General features: G+C 41.8%; 2 protein-coding genes across 2 annotated transcripts in view; one reads left to right on the forward strand and one right to left on the reverse strand.

Annotated features, from left to right (window-relative positions):
• Uba4 (Ubiquitin-like activating enzyme 4) overlaps positions 1-18,165 on the reverse strand; it is a 78,346-nt gene that overhangs the window by 59,178 nt on the left and 1,003 nt on the right. The window lies entirely within an intron of this gene.
• On the forward strand, positions 4,903-17,290 carry LOC123747342 (uncharacterized). Its single transcript, XM_045729501.2, has 8 exons — positions 4,903-5,162; positions 8,603-8,829; positions 9,473-9,718; positions 11,565-11,726; positions 12,680-12,805; positions 13,804-13,990; positions 14,237-14,389; positions 16,264-17,290. The coding sequence occupies exons 1-8, from the start codon at positions 5,126-5,128 to the stop codon at positions 16,344-16,346; spliced, it is 1,221 nt and encodes a 406-aa protein (XP_045585457.1). The 5' UTR covers positions 4,903-5,125; the 3' UTR covers positions 16,347-17,290.

Genomic DNA, 18,165 nt, shown 5'->3' on the forward strand with positions numbered 1-18,165 from the left:
TCATAAACGCAATGTACCTTCTTGTATATATATATCTCAATAAATAAATACAAAGATATAAATCCTGCCTGTATCAGGCTCCCAGCAGCCAAAGACACGCTACCCTTAACTTACCCAGACCTCCAGCAGCCACAGACACTAGACAAAGAGGCTCCAGCTCTTGACCCGTTGTTTTGTAAGGGCGAACATTACTCTCGAAAGGCGAGTGTGTCGGTCGAGTCAGTATATAGAATAGTGCCCCTTGTGTTTCTGGTAACAGAAAACGGACAGGATAGTGTTATTGGGGGGGGGGTAAATGTATAACTCATTCTAGATAATTTCACCTCATATCTGATTATGAGTTACCATTGGCCAATACCATAAGACTAATAGTTAATGCTTCCAAAGGACTAATAGTTAGTGTTTTCAAAGGTATTATAGTGTTAATGCCGTCACTTTAAAAAAAAAATATATTATTATATTTTATTTATATGTACAAGAGTTCATGTACACGCATAACGTTTCGGGCAGGTTCTTAATGCTAATTCTCCCTGGAATACGACCCGCCAAATCGTTTAACAACCAGGTACCCTTTCACCTGCTGGGTGAACTACAGAGGCTACGGATTGGCGCCCAGTCAATCCTCCCCGGCCAGGATAAGAACCCAGGCGAAAGCGCTGGCGAAGCCCTGAGCGAGTGCTTTACCACTGCGCCACGGTGACTACCCCCCCCCCCAGTGGCACCAAATCATTTATTAAATCTTTTTAATAATTATACATTTAAGTACAATAATATATACTGTCGCAAAAATCTGCAGCTTTTAATCATTCACAAATGTTTAAATCATTTGTTAAAGCTCTTTACTAATTCAAATATATTAACTTCTCTTTGTTTATGTATTACCCCATTAACTTGTACATAAATCTTAAGTGAACGTCGTGTCTGTTCAGCTTTGTGGCTTTATATAATGTATATTGTTTACCTGCAAATTATCCACTTTATCATCACACACATACGAATGTACTTGTATATAAATACGTTATTATTATTATTACTGAGAAAATCAATTTGAGCAATGAGGGGATTCGAACTTGCGACCTGGGGTTACACCTAGCAACCCGTTCTCGCATACAAAGATCCAAGCTCGTTAATCCAGCCGCCAAACTCCCTCCCTCCTGTTTATGAATGAAAAGGGGTTTACACACGACTCACAACTGATGACGTCCGAACACTTCCGGAACAAGTGCTTCGCTCACGTCCTCTGTTCGAACCACAATTCTATAATTTTTTCACCCCACGAACTTCAAAAACAAATAATTACCAACAGAACCTAAACACCTAACCTAACCTAACCTAACCTAACCAAACCTAACCTAACCTAACCAAACCTATCCTATCCTAGGCCAAACTACACATACAATTCTTATAAGAATATTAATTTATATATGAGAACAAACCAATGTTTATTACACATTATGTTAAAATTGATGAATGCGTCTAGGGGTGGACGGCCGCTGCTTCAAACAGCCTAGTGTGAGAACGGGTTGCACCCAGGCACACGCCTGACCCCACAGCACCATGATAAGTAAACCTGGGATCCGACTAAACCTACTAGGTGTCTTGAGGCACCGAGCTTATACCATCTCGTTTTCACAAATTACCTGCATACTCTCACGTGTGGGTGTAGGAGTTCTCTACCATACACTCCCTTCAGATACTGTACACAAAGAAATCATACCAACATACATCAATAAGAAAATCAATTGCTCCACCTGATGTTCTCACTAATACATCACGTTACTGTGATTTCCTTGTGTATTATTATTATTATTATTATTATTGAGGAAATTAGTAGGAGCCACACAGAGGACTGGAACCTATGCACTGGGAACTCAGGCAACGATCCACACCACTACACCAGCACGTGGTCAAAAGCGTTGAAACCAGGGATTCAACCGAATCCTCTAGGGTTTTCGAGGCTTCCACTGAACCCTAATCAGAGTCTCACACAACCCTGGAAACCTAAACAAATTCATATGTAGCACTAAATATACATACGGACATACATATACAATGAACGCCATAAAAGGAGACCATTGAACATTACACCGCGCCTTATCGCACAATCTAGAACCAATCTAGCGTTACTCTCCGGCTACCAGCACTTCCGGCACCCAATGACGAACGCCTAATTCTCAAAAATTCCAAGATAATTTGTCAATCAGTTGATAGCCTTCCCCTATGACCCCTCGCACCTCCCTCACTGACTCATGCTCGCTGCTGCTGCACCTTCCCCAACATGCGCCATGCTCACTGTTAACGCATTGAGCATTTCTCCCTGGCAAAAACATAATTTGGCACTATCTGTATTTCCTTTCCCCCGGAGCCAAAGTCATTTTCTCCTAGCGACGTGTGATAGATGATTCTAGTTAAGTTTCTGGGAAAATTAGTTCCGTTTTCTGTAATTGTACTCTTGATAGACATTTTTGCCTTTTTGCTATTTTCGATCATATTAATTTTATAATGATAATAATTTGTATTTAAGCAAAAGTACATACATAGCATACACGAACATTGTATGATTCATGGGTAGAGCAAGTACGATATGCTCTAAGACACTAATACACAGGTTTCAAATACAGTATACAAATACAGTTTCAAATGTAGATATGATAGAGCCCAGTATAGGCTCAGGAATCTGTACACCAGTTGATTGACGGTTGAGAGGCGGGACCAAAGAGCCAAAGCTCAACCCCCACAAGCACAAATAGGTGAGTACAGGGCGCTTCTGGCATAATAAAACACTTGAGACATAAAACTAAATGAGATAAAAATAATGAGTTAAAGTACAGGAATAGAAATAAAATAATAATAATTACATTATGATTGGCACAGCACAAATCACAACAGGACATATTAACTTGACAGCATAAACAGAAGGAATACAGATTGAGTCTATTTTTTACATAACAGACAACAGCATAGTGGAGGTTCAGTAATTAGTGTTCAAATACAGCACAATATTATGTTGATATTTAAGACGTAAAGTGGGTTTATGAGGCAGTACTTAGTAAGAGGTTTCCTAGTAGTGTATACAACGGATGCTAGAGTACAGTACTCCGGAGGTAGAGTCTACAAGGGGTGTCACCCCCCCCCCATGGTACAGGGGTGATACAATCATGGAGTGTCACCCCCATGGTACAGGGGTGACATAATCATGGAGTGTCACCCCCCATGGTACAGGGGTGACACAATCATGGTGTCATCCCCATAGTAGAGGGGTGACAATTAAGGAGTGTCACCCCCATGGTACAGGGGCGACAATCATACTGTCACCCCCATGGTACACGAGTGACACAATCATGGAGTGTCACCACCATGGTACAGGGGTGACACAATCAAGCCCTATAGCTTGGGCCTGCATCTGTGTGTACTCGCCCATGACGTGTCATTGTCGTCTTATCGCACACAGATTAACGTCTGTGTGTGTGTGTGTTAATGCCACGCTGTGTACTCACCTAGCTGTACTTGTTGGGGGTTGAGCTCTGGCTCTTTGGTCCCGCCTCTCAACTGTCAAATCAACTTATGTTCAGATTCCTGAGCCTACTGGGCTCTATCATGTCTATACTTGAAACTGTGTAAAAGTCAGCCTCCACCACATCACTACCTAATGCATTCTATTTAGTAACTACTCTGACACTGAAAAAGTTCTTTCTAATGTCTCTGTGGCTCATTTGGGCACTCAGCTTCCACCTGAGGTGTGTGTGTGTGTGTGTGTGTGTGTGTGTGTGTGTGTGTGTGTGTGTGTGTGTGTGTGTGTGTGTGTGTGTGTGTATGTGTGTGTGTGTGTGTGTACTCACCTAATTGTGCTCACCTAATTGTGCTTGCGGGGGTTGAGCTCTGGCTCTTTGGTCCCGCCTCTCAACCGTCAATTGTGTGTGTGTGTGTGTGTGTGTGTGTGTGTGTGTGTGTGTGTGTGTGTGTGTGTGTGTGTGTGTGTGTGTGTGTGTGTGTGTGTTTCCATGCACACTGGCAGCTATACCTCTCAGTAGGTCATCGATACCTCGGAGAAATGTTAGTTTAATACTATTATTATTCACCTTCGTCTGAAGTTTGCTTCTATTGTTATTTCAGAAAGGGGAAGACATGCCGGCCTGGCCCAGAAGATGGTAGAAAGGTTCCAGTCCACGCACACCTTCCTCAGAAGGACCCTGGCTCTTCACAAGTATCCCGTCTCTTCCGTTTCCTGTTTCTTCACAAGAATTGGGCGCGGGGACGGAATTCCACACTGTCATGGAAACAAACATTTTATTCATTTGGGCGCCGGAAGACTGGGGCTGTGGACCCCACAAGCGTATATAAACTGATGTTTCAGCTTCCTGATGTGGGCGTGGAGTTATTGGTGTGGGCGTGGAGTTCCTGGTGTGGGCGTGTATATGTATATGTATATATATATATATATATATATATATATATATATATATATATATATATATATATATATATTATATATATATATATATATATATATATATATATATATATATATATATATATATATATAACATTAAGCTGCCGTTAATCGTTATAGCACTATTTAACATAAGTAAAAACAATAATCAACAACATATCAAAGAATCATTATAAAATAGAAATATTCTGCAGAGTTACAAGAGGAAAAAACAAATAAAAAAACTGCAAAGTTGGACTCGAAGAACAGCACTTGGCGAACTTAGCCAAGTTGGGTACGAAGAACCCAGCCTACTTGGCCAAGTTGGGAAGTTTCACCATCAATGTACAATACACACACACACATATATATATATATATATATATATATATATATATATATATATATATATATATATATATATATATGTACATATAACGTCATAAGAACGTCCCGGATAGAGGCACTAGGGAGAGATATCGTTGATAAGCTGGGCGTGGGAGCCACTGATTCCTGGGTTTCTTTCACTCGAGTGGAGACACTAGGCTGGTGAGGACGGCGGTTAGTTGTGGCGACAAACTGCTTACCCTTCCGCTAGTACACGCCCCGGGGCGGCTACACCTTGTGCTTGAATACCATCTGAAGGACGAGCAAGGCCTTGAAGACTCAAGTGATAGCAATTGAGGAAGGACCAAGATGAAGGTGTTACTGGCGGTGCTGCTGGTGGCGGCAGGTAAGACGGTCAGGGAGCCGGTGACTTGTGTGGGGGTGTGGGGGTGGAGTCTCCGTAGAGCCCCCTGGGTGCTCCCTTGTGGGGGTGGAGGGCTGAGTCACTGTGTAGCCCCCTGGGTGTTCCCTTGTGGAGGTGGGGGCTGAGTCACTGTGTAGCCCCCTGGGTGTTCCCTTGTGGAGGTGGAGGCTGAGTCACTGTGTAGCCCCACACAACACAAGATTAGGCCGAACTCCCTTACCTCAGGGCTATTATCTCTCTAGTGGCTTCGACGAGGACAGGAAACCAGCGGCTTGTCAAAGCCGTCCCACCCTCTCCCACCCTATTCTTCTTGATTTTTGTTTTGGCTAGATTCTGAAATGCATCAGCATTTTGGCCTTTACGGCTTCGGCGGGTAGGCGGTTCCATGGGCGTATAACCCTATGGGTGAAAAACCACCTCCAATCTGTCCTACATGATGGCTTGTTCAAAGTGAAAATATCAGTATCATCTTCCACATTTTATATATATTGCCCTTTCGAATCTTCATGACATCACATCTTGAACTGCGTGACATTTTTCAGTAGTAGTCCGATACACATGGTGTCTCAGTGTGGGTTAAGACAAATTAATGAGTCTACGTTGATGGGTATTGTCATGAGGCGTCTCGAGAGACTCAACAGACCTGCTGCCCGTCATACAACTTACAACATTTACAACAACTTACAATTTACATTTCCTTACAACAACCTCACGTTAGCAAATTGTCGAAACTAACGCATTGGCCTTCTCCTTGGCTCGGTATTACCGCTTTCCCTTGGATTGGTATTGTCCCTTCCCTGTATTTTGGTACTGTTACTTCCCCTGTATCTTGGTACTGTTACTTCCCCTGTATCTTGGTACTGTCCCTTCCCTGTATTTTGGTACTGTCCCTTCCCTGTATCATGGTACTGTCCCTTCTCCTGTATTTTGGTACTGTCCCTTCCCTGTATCATGGTACTGTCCCTTCTCCTGTATTTTGGTACTGTCCCTTCCCTGTATCATGGTACTGTCCCTTCCCTGTATCTTGGTACTGTCCCTTCCCTGTATTTTGGTACTGTCCCTTCCCTGTATCTTGGTACTGTCCCTTCCCTGTATTTTGGTACTGCCCCTTCCCTGTATCTTGGTACTGTCCCTTCCCTGTATCATGGTACTGCCCCTTCCCTGTATCATGGTACTGTTCCTTCCCTGTATCTTGGTACTGTCCCTTCCCTGTATTTTGGTACTGTCCCTTCCCTGTATCTTGGTACTGTCCCTTCCCTGTATCATGGTACTGTCCCTTCTCCTGTATTTTGGTACTGTCCCTTCCCTGTATCATGGTACTGTCCCTTCCCTGTATCTTGGTACTGTCCCTTCCCTGTATTTTGGTACTGTCCCTTCCCTGTATCTTGGTACTGTCCCTTCCCTGTATTTTGGTACTGCCCCTTCCCTGTATCATGGTACTGTCCCTTCCCTGTATCATGGTACTGTCCCTTCCCTGTATCTTGGTACTGTCTCTTCCCTGTATCATGGTACAGCCCCTTCTCCTGTATCATGGTACAGCCCCTTCTCCTGTATCATGGTACAGCCCCTTCTCCTGTATCATGGTACAGCCCCTTCCCTGTATCATGGTACAGCCCCTTCTCCTGTATAATGGTACTGCCCCCTCCCTGTATCTTGGTACTGTCACTTCCCCATGTACTAGCCTAGACAGAGAGGGACGGAGGCAGGGCGGGAGTAACTGACTAGCCTGATAAGACCTGTGATGTGAGCTTCATGACACACAGTCTATAATTCTTGATAACGTATCTGTGATAACGTTTGGTTGTGTGGTGGGCAGGGTGGGTGGGTGAACACATACTACACAAATATACAATTGTGCTAGCTCTCTCTTCCTTATATGTAGGAAAACGCCCTTATATAACGCTGGTGTCTATAGGACCTCGACCCTCCCCCTTCTCTCTCTCTCTCCCTCTCCGCCCCCTCCCTCTCTCCCCCCCCTCTCTCTCTCTCTCTCTCTCTCCCCTCCCCTTCTCTTTCTCTCTCTCTTTCTCTTTCTCTCTCTCCCTCCCCTCCCTCTCCGCTCCCCTTCTCTCTCTCTCTCCCCCCTCTCTCTTTCTCTCTCTCTCCCTCCTCCCTCTCTTTCTCTCTGTCCCTCTCCTCCCTCCTCCTCCCAGTTACTTGTGTTGTCTGAATTTTCATAAACCATTGACAAATATACTTTTACTTTAAACCACAATTGAACGGTATATAAGGATAATGTCTACTCGCTTTACTGTTAAGACGACTGTATGTAATTACCGCACCGTAATCTGATGTAAACTTGCCCAACTATGAACAAATCCACAAGGGCCGTGACGAGGATTCGAACCTACGTCCGAGATCATTGTGTATTGCCCAATTATAAATGTCTAACTGACAAAAGTTTGCGATGGTTGTCAGGTGTATATTTGGTCCTCTGGCCGCCGTTATCAGCGCTCTGGGATCTCCACAACCGAATTACTTATAACAAGTAATTACTTATACTGAATTACTTATAACAAGTAATTACTTACACTGAATTACTTATAACAAGTAATTCATCCCTCGTACCCCTGTGTAATATTCCTTCTCCAGTACCAGTGTTCTGTACTTCGCCGCTGAATATATATATCTTAAACTTAGTGTTGGACTTCCTCATGAATGTCTTGAGTAGAGGCACGACCGCTCTCTGGTATCTCTAACTACACTGAAGCCTAGCAACTAACACTGTCACAAGAGATATTGTAATACATGAACGGTAGAAGGGCCTAATTGGCCTATACGAAGCAGCTCCAATTATATATTCCCCCAAACTACATATGTGTAACCTACGCTTGAAACAATCCAGATATCCTTTTGTCTATTATGTTATCTGGTAATTTGTTCCATAAATCAACAGCCCTGTTTCTCAACTCCCAATTTAAAATCATTGTTTTGTGTTATATTTAAAATCTTGTTTATATTTTGTTATGCTCTTTTATCCATATATATATATTAGTATATTTTGGTAGCAGTCTTTCTTGTAAACATATGTTGTTAAATGTGACCGAAAAAGTAAGATTAATAATTCTAACACGAATTTTCTCAATATTTCTTATGTTTCTTAACAGTAAACAGTAAAAAGAAGCATAAGAAATATTGAGAAAATTCGTGTTAGAATTATTAATCTTACTTTTTCGGTCATATTTAACACCATATATATATATATATACACATGCGGAAAAACCCACAAAGAAATGGGGAAGAGAGATGAACGTTTCGGCCTGTTAAAGCCGTTGTCAACACCAGACTGGTGTTGACAACGGCTTTAACAGGCCGAAACGTTCATCTCTCTTCCCCATTTCTTTGTGGTTTTTCCGCATACAAATGATCAGTGTTTAGTGATCGTCAATTGCATATATATACATATCCTTCACCTCCCGCAGGAGCTTCCATAGTGTGCGCCGAGATGCAGTTCGATGTGGACATCGCGTCCCACCTCGAGCACCTCGACACGCAGAGGTTCCCCAATGAAAGATTTAGCAACGGGCGGCTTGCCGCACAAAAGTATATTAAAGAACGCTTTGTCAACTATGGATTCAAAGTTTTCGAGCACAAGTTCAACACCACAATCAATCCTGACCCCACTGGCTTAACTTCCAACGAAAAACTCGTAAGTTCCCCCCCAATTTTCACAGGTTATCATTAAATATCATGATTTTGATAAGTTTAAAATCGCAACCACACAAGAAACTTGATAACGAAAAATAATCCCATCTGAGGAGCCGGTCGGCCGAGAGGACAGCACGCGGGACTTGTGATCCTGTGGTCCTGGGTTCGATCCCAGGCGCCGGCGAGAAACAATGGGCAGAGTTTCTTTCACCCAATGCCCCTGTTACCTAGCAGTAAAATAGGTACCTGGGTGTTAGTCAGCTGTCACGGGCTGCTTCCTGGGGTTGGAGGCCTGGTCGAGGACCGGGCCGCGGGGACACTATAAAAAAAAAGCCCCGAAATCATCTCAAGATAACCTCAAGATAGATAACGAGGCTCCTTAACTGCAGTTAACTGCCATATATTTTATGATACATATTGAAGGATAGGGTCACGTTCCAACTTTGACGCAATTATTATTCGGGTGCCTGAATCGTCTGTTAAATAATAACACGGACATACTGTACTATTAATCAAGTTGATTTAAAAAGTCTTGAGTATTCAGATACTATTAGGAGATAATCCTGAGTTCTACAGGCCTTAGACTGAGTTCCTTCCTTAGAATAAAAAAACAATAAAAGTAAGTTTTTGGTGTACTGGCGCAGGTTGAAGGAGTGAACATCATCGCGATCGCGGAAGCGGAGAGCAACAAGTCGGGAGCAGTGCTGTTGGTCGGGGCCGACTACGACACCAACGGCTGGGACGACCCCTTGTATAACAACGGGGCAGGGTTGGCCGCCATGCTGGAGACCGCGAGGCTCTTCATGCACAACTCTCGCTGGTCTGGACAATACGTACAGAATTTCACCACAATATTTGTGGCCTTTGATCTCAACACCAAGGAGCATCAGGTTAGACACAGAGGGCAAATGCAGTCTTGCTTTCTTTATCCCATTCAGCTTTTTTTTACACAGAGGGTAAATGGAGTCTTGCTTTCTTTAACCCATTCAGCTATTTTTTTTTTTGAGTCAACAGGTAAGATCATCACCAGGAGAAAGCGCTAAGCCACTACGACAATATAGCACTTAGTTAGGGATATGAGAACAAAGGCTTGGGATAGGACGGAGGAAAGAAATGGTGCCCAACCACTTGGACGGTCGGGGATTGAACGCCGACTTGGAAGAAGCGAGATCTTCGCAGTCTTAACTTCTATTGGTTTTCACACACCTAAATCCACATTAATATTACACAATTGAGTGGAAACGGTGACTAGCTGTGATCAAGGCAGTCAGTCGACTTACAACCACTTACCCCAGAGTTCGATTCCCGGAAAGGGCGAAATGTTTGTAGGGATACGCCTAAGAAGCTTCCTGTGACCAACAATGGGACACCAATCCTTATTACAATGTAAAAATGTGACTAATATATATTAAAGACGTTTCAAAATCCATTTTCAGGTTAACTGAAGTTGAATACAATGTGGTGACGCAGACAGTACTGTGCTTCCACCTTTCATCGTATCCATTTAGTGGAGTCTAGCTCCACTAGCTAGTGGAGTCTTCAATACATTCAATTGAATCTCTTAACATTTACAGAAACCTGATGCTAGCGAGAACAGGTCTGAATCTAATGGTCCTTTTTAGAAATAGGTATAGAGGTGGCTTATAACTATTGTTACGAGATATCTCCAGATAAGAACAATGAAATATATAGGACAAAAATAGTGCACTGATGCTTAGTAAGTTCTCAGTGTTGCTGCACTGGATATAATCATCCCCAGAGAGTGTCTTATTATTGTCTTGGTTGGGTTCCTTCTCAACTGTGTTGTCTTGGGTGAGTTCCTTCTCAACTGTGTTGTCTTGGGTGGGTTCCTTCTCAACTGTGTTGTCTTGGGTGGGTTCCTTCTCAACTGTGTTGTCTTGGGTGGGTTCCTTCTCAACTGTGTTGTCTTGGGTGGGTTCCTTCTCAACTGTGTTGTCTTGGGTGGGTTCCTTCTCAACTGTGTTGTCTTGGGTGGGTTCCTTCTCAACTGTGTTGTCTTGGGTGGGTTCCTTCTCAACTGTGTTGTCTTGGTTGGGTTCCTTCTCCATAATGTTGTCTTGCAAGTTCACCTTCTGCACTATTTTTTTTTTAATTTTATAAGTAATTCTTAGATTTTTATCTTTTTTGTAATGCATGTTGATATGTTAGTGGCTTTTCTATTGAATAATTTAGATCATGCATGACTTTCACAATACTGTATAAGGGAATCAGATGGTTAGTGGACTTCAAACCATGTTACAAACCTTTTGGATTTCGCAACTGAAGTTCTCCTGACAAATATCCATTTTCGTGCGGGTAGCCCAGTGATCAGAGATCACAGACTCAAGTTACAAAGTCCTTCCTAAGCATGTGTCTAAAGAGAGAAATAATCAACCCTGCCCAGCGAATATAGTCGAGCGCAGGGGCCAGATTCACGAAGCAGTTATGGAAGCACTTACGAACCTATACATCTTTTCTCAATCTTTAGCGGCTGCGTTTACAATTATTAAACAGTTAATGAGCTCCGAAGCACCAGGAGGCTGTTTATAACAATAACAACAGTTGATTGGGATATTTTCAATCTTGTAAACTGTTTAGTAAATGTAACCAAAGCCGTCAAAGATTGAGGAAAGATGGACACGTTCGTAAGTACTTGCGTAACTGCTCCGTGAATCTGGCACCAGATTTTCAGCGGTCGTTTCTCTTCCATAACAGAGATTTCTCTGTATATTTCAGCATTCCCCGGGCAAGCCAGGAGCACTTCACTTCGTCCACGACTACCTGTGGCCGTACCTCAACGAGTCGGAGGCCAACTTCGGGGGCGCCTTCATTCTAGACTCCATCATGAACGTTAACTTTAACGAGAATTCCCAAACTGTCGATGACGATTTCCATAAGGTGCGTACCCTTATCAAACAAATTGGTCAAAATACAAGTCTTAAATTAATATAGATGAGTGAAGAAATATAAAATGATATAGGATTTACTGCTGGGATAGCTTTGGGATAGAAGGTGAAGGGACGACGACGTTTCGGTCCGTCCTGGACCATTCTCAAGTCGATTGTGATGAGGAAGATTGATTGATTGATAAAGATTAAGCCACCCAAGAGGTGGCACGGGCATGAATAGCCCGTAAGTGGTACAATTTTTTTTTCTCAGTATTCTGAGGTTGCATTTAACCATCAAGCTGTTATCGCGGGGGAGGATACTGCTTCACAGTCTTTATGAGGGTGTCCAGCTGCTGAACACCTTTGTTGACCAGGAGAGTGGCTGTGTTGATGGCTTCAGGGTGGTCACTGCATGATTCAGGAACTCTTAAAGCTCTTCTAAGGTCATTGGTTGCTTCACATTCCAGAAGATAGTGAAGTAATGGCTTTTCTGTGACAGTTTGGCAGAAGATGCATGCTCTCTGTCGGGGTTCACCAATCTCCCAGTTGCATCTGTAACCTAGACGTAGTCTATATAACCTAACTGCTATTTCCCTGTGGATTCCTTTTGGGATATTTAACCTTTCTAATTTGGTTATGATGAGGAATTGATTGATGATTGATGAAGATTAAGCCACCCAAGAGGTGGCACGGGCATGAATAGCCCGTAAGTGGTGGCCCTTTCGAGCCATTACCAGTATCAAAAGATGATACTGGAGATCTGTGGAGGCGCAACTGCACCCTGCGTGACGGGAGATGTCTCCCGGACCAAGTGGTGACCAAATGGTGGGTGGTGATGAGGAAGTAGAGACAGGCATTAAATAGGCAAGAGAGAGCTGAGGAGCAAAGTAAGGTGTAGTAGAGGGGATAGTAGTAATAATAAGCAGCGCCATGCACAACAAACTTTTTATTTCTTCACTACAGATGTTCCCCGAGACATACAAGCGGATAGTGGAGAGCGGTTATAAGGGAAACTTCTTGACGGCGCTGACGGTGTCAGGAACAAAAGCTGACATGCTCAAAGACCAGTTTTCTGGCAGCTACAATAAGGTTAGTAGTATTCACGGCATTATTAGCGCCGACGATTTCTTCTCTGACGATACGTAAAGTAACGCACAGCACCGCTCCTATGCCAGGTAAGTCCACTACGGGCTCACCATAGCCCGTGCTACTTGCCCCTCTCCTGTGCCAGGTAAGATACGGGCTCACCATAGCCCGTGCTACTTGGAACTTGTTCAGAGTAGCTAAATCTATAACAACAACAACGTAAAGTAACGAAAATCCAATTTTTAAAAAATCATCATTTTTGATTCAGTATACAACCACTGCCATACTTTATGGTTCTATATATTTTTTTTTTTTTTTTTTTTTAGATATATACAAGAGTTGTTACATTCTTGTACAGCCACTAGTACGCGTAGCGTTTCGGGCAAGTCCTTAATCCTATGGTCCCTGGAATACGATCCCCTGCCGCGAAGAATCGTTTTTTCATCCAAGTACACATTTTACTGTTGCGTTAAACAGAGGCTACAGTTAAGGAATTGCGCCCAGTAAATCCTCCCCGGCCAGGATACGAACCCATGACATAGCGCTCGCGGAACGCCAGGCGAGTGTCTTACCACTACACCACGGAGACTGTAAAAAAAAACCTGATATTAACTGATATTAAAAAAGACTGATATTAAAACCGAGCAGCTTCTCATGGGGCTTTATGGGCTATTCATGCCCGTGCCACCTCCTGGGTGGATTGATCTTTATCATCCAGTCCGTCCTCCTAAGGTTTCCGAACGTCAAGAAAACAAATTGAAAGTATCCTAACCTACCAGAGGACCCAAGACAGAAAACGAGATAGTACGTGACTTTCGCGAGTCGCTTCCATTATCTAGTGCGACAATTTTTGGCCTTATGTAACGCATACGAGCGAAAAGTGACGTTCTTCGTAAGAAGACATGTTATATATCCGTATGAGAGTCTACATAAATTTTAAATTCTACATATACAATTACATTTAGTGATATATAACCGGTGCTTTCTAATCTGCTCCGTAGGAGAGAAAACTTTCAATGTATCGGCTAGAGGACATGGACATCACCATGCCTTCTGTAATACTGAACAAACTCATCATAGAACTGACCAAGCAGGACACCATCCACTTCTGGACCTTCACTATCGACAATGCTATCGACAACACCACCACCCAGCTGCCTCTGCCAGCTATTCTTATCACTGACACCCGTAAGCAGTCGTCTTGTCATTTTTGGAACCGAGACATTTATATTTATGTATATTTGAATTAGTACTATATAATTCCCTTCAAGTTATAAGCGTCCATTTATTCCAGGATGCAAAGCTTCATTCATTATCTTTCATTATATTTTTACATTAAATTATTACAATATTTATAGAATTCCGTCACTAACGGCTAATACTTCAAGACGCAGCAATACAACATTCTGTCATACTTTTCTGTTTTCCTTACAGAGGGTCTTCGTAAGAGGCCGCCGCTCCCTGACAGCTGCCAGAAAGGCTGCCCGATCAATCTACTCCTCACACAGGACACAGTAGACTTCATGGACGCCACAGTCAAGAGTCTCACACGCACCCTGATTCGCCGTCAGGCATCCCCAGTTACTGGTCAGTTGCCTTAACCTCATCTTCTCCTGCCTCTTCCTCATCCTTTTCTTCCTTCTTCTTCACTTTCATCACTATTCCCCCCCCCCCACTTTCAAATCCTCTCCTCACAGACCTCATTCAGAAACAGCATTTGTTCGTGGGTGCTGTGGCGGAGTGGTGACCGTGGCGTCTCAGTAATTCACGGGTTTCTCGTGAGGATTCCTACGTGCCAAGTCACGTAGGAATACTAGGGAATGACACTGTAGATGCAGCTGCAAAATTTGCAACTAAAAAATTTAGACATACCAGTGTCTAGCACAGATTAAGCAAATAATTAGAGATAGAGCTATGCTGAAAATGTACAGGGACCGTAACACTGCAGCTGCAACATCAGGATCTGAAGGTTAGTACTAGAATTCAACCAACTACGAACCACTTATTTTGAGGAAAGGGACCAATAGAAAAACAGAAGTGTACTTACAATGCACCAGCCTTGCATACCCATGTGCACGGGAAATAGGCTTACAGGCTCCAGAAGATGAGAGGAAATGTCAGCACTAGAGACATATCGACATACCGCTGGAACATTATCTAACACAGCGCAGCGACAAACCAAATAAGATTTCAACTGAGATTTAACATAGCATGAAAAGTTGTTAAATACATTTGACACAATCTTACTGAAGCGAACATACGAGTAAAAAACACTCATTCACCGCCCAAGTAAGACCGAAATGAGAAACGAGTAATACCGGGCTATCTTACCTTGCGATGATTTCAGAGCTTAGCGTCCCCGCGGCCCGGTCCTCCGACGCGGCGCTAGCCAGAGGCTTAGGAATAACCCAGCAAAAAAACAAAAAGTGCGGTCTCTTGATTTGCCGCTACGTAAAAAATGCAACTGTTTTCCCCAACCAGAAATGTACTAACCTAACCTATAGAGACCGATGCATAAAGAACGTCATTAATACGATAATACGTCAATAACCCGCCAAAGTTTGCATTACTCACGGGCACCACTGCGTATTGCTTCCGCTTCTTCTACACTGATTCAAGACAAAAATCAGTTGTGACGTACTTAATGCTCCCCCCCCCCATCCAACTTGCACCTCTTCACCCTGACTCCATCGGACCTTCACTTCACCATTCTGGCCCTATCAGATCTTCACTACTCTGCGTCCATCGCACTTCATCTCCCTGTTCTCACCCCATCCCACCTTCATATCATCATTAATCTCCATGATAATAATTCTGTGTAGCCATGAGTTTTTATTTTTTTTTCTTTAAGAAAATACAATATAAATTACATATACATAAGTTTTACAAGGCAATTATACATTACAATTCTTAGTGAACAAGTGTTTCAGTAGTACAGAACAAGATCTTGAAAAAAAACCCTGAATGTTATACTTATTTACCTATAAACGATTTACAAAAATTGGAGAATAAATTTACATTAAAATACAGGGGAAATTATTACATTTATATATATTTTATAGCCATAATTTTCAATAGTCTTCTCTCAGTTTGTTTCACTCCTTGCATCATAATGAACGCATTAGTTAGTTTTTGTCTAACGCTGAAGTACAGTACGATGAAACTAAAGAACAAATTTAACTGATTACTACATTTTAACTGGACTAGTTTACATTAAAATTGGCATCCGAAAATAATCATCATGGACGGTGCTATCAACATCAGTAATTACCCAGATTACTATCCTACAAGTAATAAAATTAAGGAAAAATATTGACTAGTTTCTTAAGAACATTCTTATTTTGTGTCAGATTAGGTTTGACGTTTTACCCAAATTTTAAATACACTCTTTGTTTCCAAACATTCTTGCATTATTTAATATTTGTTCTGAACCTTAACGCCAACCTTATTATTAATGACAGATTCTGGAACGAGTAGGGGTATCCTGCCTTCCCTTCTTGTGACAGCCCTGCTCTTCGCTCTGGCCCGCATATATGAGGTGTAACTGACTACTGTACACTCAACTACGTAACTAGTTCACTGAATCTGTTATATTAGAAGACATCGTAACAAGTTATCAAAAATTTCCTTGTCCATATTAGCAATTTCTGCGGCATCTCGAATGAATCAATATCTGTCCTGTGTTATAAAACTATCTACGTAATCCTGTGTGATGGGGATTTTTAGCATCACGTAGCTAGTTTTTTGACACGCTGTACTCCTGTTTATATAGTCTAGAGCAGCTGCACAAATGCAGATGTACCTAAATGTGTTAAAAAAAAGGTATTAAATGGGTGTTCAAATCTACAATTAAGACCTATTGTCTTATGTATGAGCCTCTGTCCTGTGTGGCAGTGAATATAAGCAGCATTCTTACTGCAATAAGACCTAATCGAATTACTCCGAATAGGTAAAAGTGTATGATAATTTTGTAAATAAATATAGTAATAATAACTATAGACTCTAGACTCACGTGGCCAGTTCAGAAATGCCATAGAGATAAATGTAGCATCACTAAGACTCATGAAGCCTCATTAACTCAGGCACCCTCATCAAAACTCACTACTCAAGCCCCCAATGTTGTTTTTTTTACCGAGGCTTCTGATATGCATTTACTAAAACAATAACGAATTATTGCTCCGACTCGTTTAGAACTATGTTACCAAGATCTTCGCAACTTTAATGGTGTTTTTTTTCAACCATCTTTTTTGTTCTTACTAAATAGTATTTGATTTCACCATGTGTTAATGATGTCACTTGTTTGGTATTTTGGTGTTGAATGTCCTACTATAACGCTTTATTTCATTGTTTTGTATCCATTTAGTTAGCGAGTTACAATTATAGTTCATAAGCTTTCTCACTATACCAAAACCTCTTAAATTAAGTAATGAATCATGATCCTGTCATCAGATTTTTATTAATGTAATAAAATATTTGTGTTGAATATTACCACATTTATATATATAAATAGGGGGTGGTAGGAGAAGCAAATACTACGTATTTAGAGTCAAACGGTGAGTTTTTATCTGAATGCTCTTTATTCCCTTCTCCGAGGCTATGGGTCCCCTACAAATGCATCAGAGGTGGTACCCCTATTTACATATGTATACACGGGTGAACCTTATCTATGTTCATTAATTTAATTTTAGCTACGGGCTATTCATGCCCGTGCCACCTCTTGGGTAGCTTAATCTTAATTAATCTTAGCTACGTGCAAGACTATACTGGATGTAATTAGTAAGATATTGTAGTGGCTTTAATAACCTTCCCGAGGTTGACAGGTCCTATGCTCAACATCAAACCATTTGCAGGCGATGAGTCACAATAACGTGGCTGAAGTATGTTGACCAGACCACACACTAGAATTTGAAGGGACGACGACGTTTCGGTCCGTCCTGGACCATTCTCAAGTCGATTGAGAATGAGGACCATTCTCAATCGACTTGAGAATGGTCCAGGACGGACCGAAACGTCGTCGTCCCTTCAAATTCTAGTGTGTGGTCTGGTCAACATCAAACCATTTACTGGCATTAGCTATTATTTTTAATTTTGCATTCAAAATACTGAAATTTGAATCCTTGTAAACCTACTTTTCATAAATTTTTTTAAAATATTTCAGATTATCAAAACCAAAATAAATGTGTATTTAAACTTGTAAGAAATTTGAATAATAATAAATCTTATAAATTATTAATGTATTTTGTATATATTTTCATACACCACATGACTCGCTAAGCAATAAAACAAATTTCTCAAATATAATCTTTAACTATTATTAAATTAAACATCCAATTGTTACAAAATGTAAATACTATTGAACTGGT

The sequence above is a fragment of the Procambarus clarkii genome, chromosome 94, assembly GCF_040958095.1.
Source record: "Procambarus clarkii isolate CNS0578487 chromosome 94, FALCON_Pclarkii_2.0, whole genome shotgun sequence".
In the NCBI taxonomy this organism is placed as follows: domain Eukaryota; kingdom Metazoa; phylum Arthropoda; class Malacostraca; order Decapoda; family Cambaridae; genus Procambarus; species Procambarus clarkii.